At 56.6% G+C, this 9,258-nt stretch overlaps 1 protein-coding gene across 4 annotated transcripts; it reads right to left on the reverse strand.

Moving 5' to 3' along the window:
- Positions 1–690: 690 nt before the first annotated feature.
- Positions 691–8,905, reverse strand: ADCYAP1 (adenylate cyclase activating polypeptide 1). Of its 4 annotated transcripts, none has more exons than XM_074879006.1 (6): positions 8,463–8,905; positions 7,086–7,193; positions 4,993–5,127; positions 4,416–4,511; positions 3,448–3,585; positions 691–2,900 (listed from the first exon to the last, which is right to left on the reverse strand). In XM_074879006.1, exons 2-6 carry the CDS (start codon positions 7,184–7,186, stop codon positions 2,720–2,722), a joined length of 651 nt encoding a protein of 216 aa, XP_074735107.1. In that variant the 5' UTR covers positions 7,187–7,193; positions 8,463–8,905; the 3' UTR covers positions 691–2,719. The 4 variants fall into 4 exon arrangements, with proteins under 4 accessions (XP_074735107.1, XP_074735099.1, XP_074735120.1 ...); XM_074878998.1 differs by having other exon boundaries at positions 7,461–8,905; XM_074879019.1 differs by lacking the exon at positions 8,463–8,905 and having other exon boundaries at positions 7,086–7,435.
- Between the last annotated feature and the right edge of the window lie 353 nt (positions 8,906–9,258).

Consider the following 9,258-nt stretch of genomic DNA (forward strand, 5'->3'; position numbering starts at 1 on the left):
AATAAAAATAATAAACATAAGCAGCTATTGCTAAACTAAAGTGAAGATTAAAGGTCGGATATGCTGACCTCCTCTTTGTGCCGACAAACTACTCTGTCTGTGCTTTTTCGTTGTAGCCACCTATTACCCTGTAAAGCCTAAGTCACTCTTTGTTATGTTGCAGTATCATTTTTTTAGGACAGCCCAGTATATGTTTAATCCAAGGAAAGATGCTGCCGTTGCCCAAACCGGGTGACGCTGGGAAGCACATTAACACATACAGAACGTTCATTAAAAGCGGATTAGGTGAAGATCTCATCAAACATACCGATTCCGAGTAAAATAAATGGCTTCTAAGCACAGGAATTGTTAGAGGAATGGGAGATAGGCACCGACTGGTTTGGTTTGCATATTTTAGAGAGTATTATTGAGCTGGTGTGTGTGAAACTAGGCTCTTTATTGCAGCAGTTCTGTTTAGTTTACTCGAACAGAGGAGTAACCATCGCTAAAAATGTTAGAGGTTATTTGATGTTAAAATGTGGAGACTTAAAAAAATATATCCCAGGCATGAAAAGTTAGAAGAACGCTGCTTTAAAATGAATTAATTAAAAAAAAAAAAAAAAAAAAAAAAAAAAAAAAAGAAAAATTCAATGAAATGCAGCTTTCACTGTTAGGTTCTAGATTTCTTTCCCCCAAACATTAGACGAAATTGCATTGTTTACAAAAATTTATTAATACAAACTTTACACACTTTATATAACAGTTATCAAAGTCCTAGTTATAGATATCATGTGTGTAATAATACTTTGTTTGAGTTCTTTTTATATTCATTTGCACACAAAATAAGTTCTCCAAGACTAACATCTACCTACTATGACTGTATCTCAAATCTGCTCAAATTTTGGTAAGGCTGTTGGCGTTTCTAAAAAAAAGGAAAAAAAAAAAAAAAAAAAGTCATACAAAGGATAATAACCTAGGTGATCACTTCATAATGCTTGCGACTAGCCACTGAACTCTAACTGATAAGGTCATAAATAAAACGTCAAGAGAGCCCTATGTCATTATACCACAGCCGACACAAACACAGCAAACTCTGCCCATTGCCAAAGAACAGAAGAAGTACGACTAAAACGCAAGCCGATGTGTTGCAGCATCGTAGGGCCACTAAATAGCCATCCGTGAACTCGTGGCGATTTACAAGGTGAAGAGAAGGCACGAAAGCTGCAAACTGCGTCCCGCGTCCCTCCGCCCCCCCGGAGCCGCCCCGGCGGTGGGACGGGCAGGGCAGGCGCTGCCGGCAGTGCGGCCAGCCCGGGCGAGCACCGGCAGGGCGGGCAGCCCGGCCAGGCGGTACCGGCAGTGCAGGCAGCCCGGGAAAGCAGTGCCGGCAGCGCCTGCCCTCTCTGCCGGGCTCTGCCCACTCCTCTCTCTCCCCGTCCCGGCGGCTCTTCCCAGCCGGGGAAGGAGGTTTCTACCCGCGACTTTTTTTTTTTTTCTTTTGAGGGGGGGCCACGGGGGGGTTGCTTTCCGATGTCTTGAATGCGGGGCTCGTTTTGTGTCTTTGGAAAGACTCCTCTAAGGTTTGTGTGGTGAGCTGGAAAGAAGCAGGTACCTACGTGTCCTCCTTCGCCACCTGCCCGGGCGGAGGGAGGGGGCCAGCCCCGGGCCGAAGGTAAGATAGGAGTCCGTACATAGAGAGATGAGGTGAAAATGGTTTATCTCGTTAGAAACCGGACCACAGGTGAACACTACACATTCTTTTATGACAAAAGTTTGTTTTATGAAATAAATTTTACTAAGCAATAAGCCAGAATGTAGAAAAATACATTTTACCTCCAAACTCAATAAACAAGGAACAAAAACTTTCGTAGTAGTGCATAATTCTTTAGTGGTAGCTACAACAGGGGTTCCTAAACTTGTACAATAAGAGCTTGCATAAAACAGAACAAAGGAGTGAGAGAGCGTTCACAATCTTTTTTTTTTTTTTTTTTCCCCAAAAGAACATAACCCAAAAAAGGTGACTCAGGTGGGTTAAACAGAGCTCGGAAAAGTGCGAAGAGAGGATGAGAGGCGGGAGGGTCTACAAGAAAAAACAACCAAAGAAAAGAGCAACTCCGACCGAAAAATGCAAAGGCGAGAACCCTGCTCATTACACATGATGAGAAGCATGGACAGCACTGGAGAGTAACACACTGTACTTTGCATTCAGGTCCAGTACCGAGCTGCCCGGGGCAGTTGGGTAGCGGATCCGAGGTGGGATCGCCTCGTCTTCCCTCGACCCTGCGGCACCGGCTCCGGCACCGGCTCCGGCACCGGCTCCGGTACCGGCCCCGACCCCGGCCCCGGGGCCCGCCGGCGGCCGCCCTCGCTCACTTCCCCGCTCTCTGCAAGCGGGTCCTGTCTCCGCTTTCGCTTTGTTCTGCAACTCTGCCCAGCCAGCCAGAAGAGCAGTGCACGGGGCTTAGGACTTACTATCCCTGCTGCTGGTTCGGGATTTAGGGGTTGGGGTTTGGGGTCTGGCTTTTCTTGGTTTTGTTTTAATTTTTTTTTGTTGTTATTATTATTATTTTGGTGTTGTTTTTATTTTTACTATTTCTCCCTCCAATAGGCAACAGAGATGCACAATTTGGATAGAGCTGTTGTTTTCACAAGAGAATTATCTTCTAAGCTCATTGTTTGAGGAGACATTATTACAGATACAACTGGAATCAAAGAAAGCAGGAGGAAAAAAAATCGAAATCTAGAGGAAGGGGGACGCTGCCCCTTCAGAGAGGCTAGTGGCAAAGGAGCCTGCCTTGAGACTCACCGGGGGAAGAATCTGCTTCACCAATTCTCCCAAATCATTTTCCTCATGATCCCCTGGGAGCAGGGCATCCTTCTCTATGTACAGTAGCAAATGGTGAAAATTAATGTCTTCGACCCTGTCACGGATAAAAATACTATCCTTTTAATTTCCGTTACAAAAATAGGAGCAATATTCAAAACAATGATTGTCTTTTTTTTCTATTTATTTTATATAAAAACATAAACAGCTCAGGCGAATTCTTGTTTTGTGCAGGCTTTATATGAAGAATTGTTCTTTAGTATTCGTAGTAGTATTTATATATATATTTATATATTATATATAACTTAATGATTGGTCACAAAGTAGATCTGTGCGTTTCTCTAGTGCTTTTGTACAAAAGAAAAACAATATTATTATCAAAATATTCATTTAATGGCTTTACTTCATACATAAATACATGTTTAGGTAACACAGGAGCGGTGATTGTTCAGTCAGTTTGGAAATGACTTTTGTTTTTGTTTAGATTTTTTGTTGTTGTTGGGTTTCTCTCTCTCTCTCTCTCTCTCTTTCTCTCTCTCTCTCTCTCTCTCTCTCTTAGGACTTTGTATACACAGGAGTGGCTGGTTACTCATCGCTACAAATACGCTACTCGGCGTCCTTTGTTTTTAACTCTTTGTTTATACCTTTTCCCCAGGACGGCTGCTAAGTATTTCTTGACAGCCATTTGTTTCCGGTAGCGGCTGTAGCTGTCCGTGAAGATGCCGTCTATGTGCCGCTTGGTCAGCGGTTCCGCCTCGTCCCCCAGGCCGCCGCTGGCACCGCTGCAAGCACCGAGAAGCACAGCTGCATCAGGCGGGGCCGCTCCGCCCCCTTCCGCGCCCCTCCGCGCCCCTCCGCACCGCCCCCTCCCTCCCCCACCCACCCCCGGCCCCGCGCAGACCCGCCGGCGGCCGCTGCCTCCCGGCGCAACACGTTGCGCGGAAGATGCGCGGGAGACAAAGGCCGTGCCGAAACCCGCTCCCGACGCGGTGCGCGCAAGAGGCGGCGGCGGCGGGAGAGACAATATCTCCCCGCCATGAATTATTCATTGCGGCAGGGAAAGCGGCTCCCCCCGGGGCTTTATTAACAGGTTACCTTCTGCCGAAGGGCGGCGGGGGGCACCGGGCTCGCCCCTGCCCCGCCGGCGGCGGGGAGCCCCGCCCGGCCCCTGGGGCTGCGGGCCGGTGTCCGTCCCCCCCCCCCCCCGCTCCAGCCCAGCCCCGGTCATCGCTTCCGACAGACTGCTCCCCCCCGGCAGACCGGGGAGGCTGCCCAACTTTTAAATCAGCCGCTTGCAAAAAATCAGAGAGACATATATATATAAATATATATATACAGACACACATCTATGCATATATATATATATATGCGCGAGCGTATTAAACCAATCCAACCTCCGTGACCGCCTCCCGCTGCCCCGGGAGCGGGCTGCGAGCCGCGGCCGGGGCCGGCTGAGGTTTGGGGAGCCGGACTCCCCCAGCCCCGCCGCTGGCGTCACAAACCCCCAGCCCCGGCCGGGGCAGCTTTGTTCGCTTCAGCCGCAGCCTTTTAAGCGCCTCCGCCCCGGCAGCACCAACGCCCACCGCGGAAAAGCAAGAGCAGAAACCCTTACCCGACCCGCTTGGCCATCAGGGAGTGCAGATATTTCCTGGCGGATAACTGGCCCAGGAGTTTCCTGTAGGCTTTGTTGAAGATCCCATCGGCGTGCCTGGGCGGAGGGAAGAGCCCGCGGATGAGCGGCAAGGCCCGGGAGCCGGCTGCGGCGGGGCTGCGGGAGCCCGGGCGGTGGCGGTCACCGTCCCTCCCCGCCGGCGAGCGGAGGGCGGCATCTCCCCGCGTCCCCCGGGACCCTCGTTCCCACCCAGACCCCTCCCCGCCGCACTCGCTCGGCTCCGCGCTGGCTGGGCATTTCTGCTCCGTTTGCGGGAGCATCGCTAGCCCTCCCCGGCGCGGGCGGCTCCCCCGCTCCCCCACCCGCGCTGCTGGAGGTAAGGCGACTTTTCCGTTTCTTCTCGGCTTTAAACTGGGCACCGGGACCCGGGCAGCGTGGTCGTTTGTTTGGGTTCGGGATTTACATCTACAATTTTTTTTTTGGTTGCTGTTGGCTTGTTGGGTATTATTATTATTTTTTCTCCCAATTTTGCTCCCGGCTCAGAATTCACCCCTGACACCCCGCGAGTTGCGGTCACCTCTTTTCCGGTGGGTAGTACAAGGTGTACACTTCGCCGATCACGGAGGACGGGTTGGCTATGCCGAGGGGCTCGTGGTCATAGGCGAAGTCCTGAAGGGTGTTCCCGTCCTCGTCGTAGACTTCATCCTCCAGCCTGGCAACGAGAGCACCAAGGGGAAGGAGTCAGCCGGGCTTCGCGGGGCTCCGCTCCGCGCCTCCGTCTACCTTGGTGGCCACCGCCCCCGCCGGAGCCGACCCGAGCGCCCCGGGAGCCCCGTCCGTCTGCCCCCATCCCTTCCCTGCGCCCGCCCGCTCCCCATCCCCGCCCTCCGCCTCCTCTGCGGGGCAGGACCACGGGGGAGGGGAACACAACCGCCGTCAGACGTGCTCCGAGAAAAGCCCCAAACATCCTCCCCCCCCGCCCCCCCTCCCCGCCCCGGCCCGAGAAACAGCCCCTCTCCGCCACGGCCACGGCTGGTGCTTCCCGAGCGGAGCGCACGCCCTCCCCGCCGCGCAGGCTGCCGCGCACACACACGCACACGCACACACGCGCGTTCGTGTGCCAGGGGCTGGGCGGGAGCCAAGCGGCCTCCCCGGTGCAGACGGGGCGGTGAGCGGCAGCCCCCACCGCCGGGGCCGGGGGCCGCGCCCCGCTCCTCCCCGCCGCGCCCGCCGGGCCGGGGCTGGGAGGGGGGGGCGGCCGGGGGGCGGGGGGGGCTTCGCCTGTTGTTGTTTTTCGTTGAATGGTGCCTCTTGCCCTTTGAGATCTCGCCAGTTTTGTTTCCCCTCCACACCCCCCGCTCTCTGCCTGCCGCTCTGCAGTACGATGTAGGTCATTGTACGTTACAGGCAGCTATTTTTGTCTGTGAGCTTTAGCGGAGGTATTAATAATAGATGCCGCTAAAGTGTTTCACTCCTGCTAATTCAGGCGCTTGAATGAAGAGAGCCGGGTTGCTGCCGGCTAATGGCCCCGCAGGCCACCGAGCCCGCTGCCCCTCAGCCCCTCTGCCCGGGGAGGGGAAGGGGGCTGCTCTGAGCCAGCCCCGACGGGCTCCCGGTTCGTGCAAGGACACCTCGGAGCCCCCAAAAAGGACACCCTCCTCGGAGAGCCCCTGAGCGCCCGGCATCGCCCCCCCGCTCCCAGCTGAGCCGCACGGCGCGGTGACCCCGCAGGGCACCCCGGAATAGAGTCAAGCGCCCGTGGGGCAGGACAGCAGCACCGAGCCCAAAGCTCCCCCCGAGCCAAGCAAGACCACCGGTCGCCCAAGCAGGCGACAAGCAGGGTGGGACCAGGGGTGGGACCAAGCTGCCAGCGGCCGTCCCGGACCCGGTACCCGGCGCCCCCGGGCACGGCCCAGCCTGGGAAACTCGCTTGTGCCGAGTCCCCCCGCTCCTGCCCCGAACCCAGCGGGGTCCAAACGCTCCCGGCTCCCAGGTGGAAGGGGACAGCAGCCGCATCGGCCACCGCTGGAGCCCAGCCAGACAACCCTGAGCAGACACAGAAAGCCCGAGAACCTTGTGCCAGCCGTTTTCCCTCTGGAGAAGGGAGCCCGCACACAGCCAGGTAAACAAGGGGAGAGGCTGAATCCCCCTCAACTCCAGTGCAGCTACACGAACCGCGACAGCTCTCACGCTCGCAGCCAGCGGCGCACCCGTCCCCCCGCCGCGCTCCGGTCAGGCGATGCTCGCCCTTCACCCTGGGCGAGCGGCGGGCAACCGAAAGCGGCCGGGGCCCCTGCAGTTCTGAGGGCAGGCGGGGGGGAGCTGCTGGGCCCCGTCGAGATGCGGCCGGGACCTCGGCCCGCTCCCGCCGAGACGCAGCAGAGCGGGTCCCCCTCCGCTCCCCGGGGACAGGAGGAGGCAGGTTAACCGCGCCGGGATCCCGGGGAGCGGCCCTGGGGGAAGGCAGTGCTGCAGCCGGGGGGGACCCCCCTACCTGTCTGACCCTCCCGGCGGATCCTATCCCGGGGACAGCCGAAGTGGAGGGGATTTCGTTTGGTGACACATCCCCTTCCACTTTCCTCCCCGGTAAGATGCCCCTGCCCTTCGCACAGCCGGGGCAGAGGGGGCCTGAAGGGGTCCCGGCGGAGCCCTCGGGCGGGGGGGACCTACCTGAGCGACGGGTACTGAAGTCCGGCCGCAGGTGAGCAGTAGACGCTGCAGTGCATTATTATGCCATAGACCAGGAGTGCTAGGATCGCTTTGCTACACATTGCCACTCTGTGCGGGAGGGAAAGGAAAGTCGCTGTCAAAAAAAAAAAAAAAAGAAAAAAGAAAAAAAAACCCACCCCACGACCCACCAAGCCCCCGGCCGAGCCTGCGGGGGAGGCAGGCAGCGCAGCCCCTGGGGGCAAGCGCCCTGGGCAGCTGGGTGCCGGCGCGGAGGGGCGCGGAGAGGCGCAGAGCGCTGCCGCCGCCGCCCGCCCCGTCGGTTCCCCCCGCCCGCCCGCCCCGAAAGCGCTGCGGGAAGGCCCGGCGTGTCCTTACCATCAAACTCTAAACACCCGGCACTAAGAGCGTTTGGCTGCGAAACTAAAAGGGCAGGTCTTAAAAAAAGGAAAAAAAAAAAAAAATAGAAGACCCAAAATGGGGCGGGGGGGAAATCGAGCTGTCTCCCAAGTTGCGGCCGAAAGGAGTTAAAACCCTCGTGGCATCGCCTCTCCGATGGCCGAAGGACCCGCGGGATGAAGAAGACGCAAAAAAGCAGCAGTTAGTTGTTTGCTGGTTTTAGGGGAATCCACTCCAAAAAAAAAAAAGAAAAAGAGAGAGAGGAGGGGGAAAAAAAAAAAAAAAAAAAAGGAAAAAAAGTTTGCAGGTAGCAGCACAGATCTGGAGTGGAGTCCGCAAGGGAAGGGAGAAAGAGGGATGGAGCGAGGTGTCGCCGGGGAAGGGAGCGCAGGGGAAGGGGAAGGAGCGAGCGAGCCCGGGCGGGAGCGGAGGCGGGGAGCCGCGGGCTGGCTGCGTGCGATGCTGTCTTCCCCAGATCTCTCCCCTCACTGAGCGCCTTCAGCCTTCTCCTCTTCTTCTCTTCCTGCTCGGTGGCTCCAAACTTGACCAGCCTTCCGCAGCCTTCCGTCTGATACGCAATTAGCAACAAAATCTTTGCAAACACCCCGCTTCAGCAAGAGCCCTCTTCGTAAACATTTGCCTGCTTGTTACCTTAGAGGACGGGCAATATTGTTTGTTGCCCCCGTGGTGGTGTCCGGATTTTTATTCATGAATCAAATGCCTTTTTTTTTCCCCCAGTCACGTAATAATCGGGTATCAGAAAAGACGTCACCACCCCAATTCCTCAAGGAACACAGTTCTGTGTCGTCCTCAAAGATGAGCTTATCAGGAGTCATAAAGCTTCTCATAAACACCAACTCACCCTTCCCCCCCCAAAAAAAATCAGAAAAAAACCAAACCCAAACCCAACAACCAAACAGCAACACACAGAAACCCCCCCCACACAAACCTAAAAGGGTGCTCGCCACGGTCAAGTTTTACCTGCCGTGGGAAGGGACCAGGAGGCGCAGGAGGGCGGTTGGGGGTGCGGTGGGGGTCCCCTGACTTGGCGGGCTCCCCCGCGGCTTTGCTCCGCGTCTCTCCGCGGGGCCAGCTCACCCCCGCGTAGCCGCCCAGCGCTGAGCGCGCAGGCGGAACAGCCCCGGCGCGGAACCCCTACTTCCACAGAGATTTGGGGATAGACTGCTTTTTTTTTTTTCCCTGAGCCCCCTCTCTTTTTTCCTTCTTTTTTTTTTTTTTTTTTTTTTTTTTTTTTTTTTAAGGATTGTTAGTATTGTTCTCATTACGCAAGGCTCCCTCCGGGGAAACCAGCAGCGCCGTAACCGCTCCGCGTGTGCCGCAGCCGCGGGGTGTGGGGGACGGACCCCACGGCCGCCCTGCGAGGAGGGTCCCACGCGTGGCCGCCGCGGTCCGGGGCGGCGGGGGCAGCTTTCCCCCCACTCCCTTGGCCCGACCCTCTCCCCTCCCCGCCTTGTGCGGAGACAGATGTGCGACTCGCAGCGCTTGGCAGAGCGGGAGGGGAGAGGATGGCGGGGGGGGGGGGGGGGAGAAAAAAGAAAAAGTTGATTTGCCGGAGGGACTGGGAGGGAAATCCCTTCTCTGGGGACTTCCCCGCCGCCGGGATTATTTTCCCCCAAGTGATGCGGCAGGCGGCGAGCGCCGGGCGCGGACCACCGGCGGGCTCACAGCCGCTGAGATTGCGCTCGTCTCCGCGCTCTCCTCCCTCAGCGGTCGAAAATGAGCCCTTTCATTTCCGAGAATTACCCAAAGAAATACA

The sequence above is a fragment of the Strix uralensis genome, chromosome 1, assembly GCF_047716275.1.
Source record: "Strix uralensis isolate ZFMK-TIS-50842 chromosome 1, bStrUra1, whole genome shotgun sequence".
Taxonomy (NCBI): Eukaryota; Metazoa; Chordata; class Aves; order Strigiformes; family Strigidae; genus Strix; species Strix uralensis.

Bases quoted from the DNA above. Each gene is read 5' to 3' on its own strand.
- ADCYAP1 (XM_074879006.1), bottom strand. From the start codon at position 7,186: ATGTGTAGCAAAGCGATCCTAGCACTCCTGGTCTATGGCATAATAATG. The intron at 5,128-7,085 runs GTAGGTCCCCCC...TCTCGTTGCCAG, and splicing joins CTTCAGTACCCGTCGCTCAG to GCTGGAGGATGAAGTCTACG. The intron at 3,586-4,415 runs GTAAGGGTTTCT...CGGTGCTTGCAG, and splicing joins CTGATGGCCAAGCGGGTCGG to CGGTGCCAGCGGCGGCCTGG.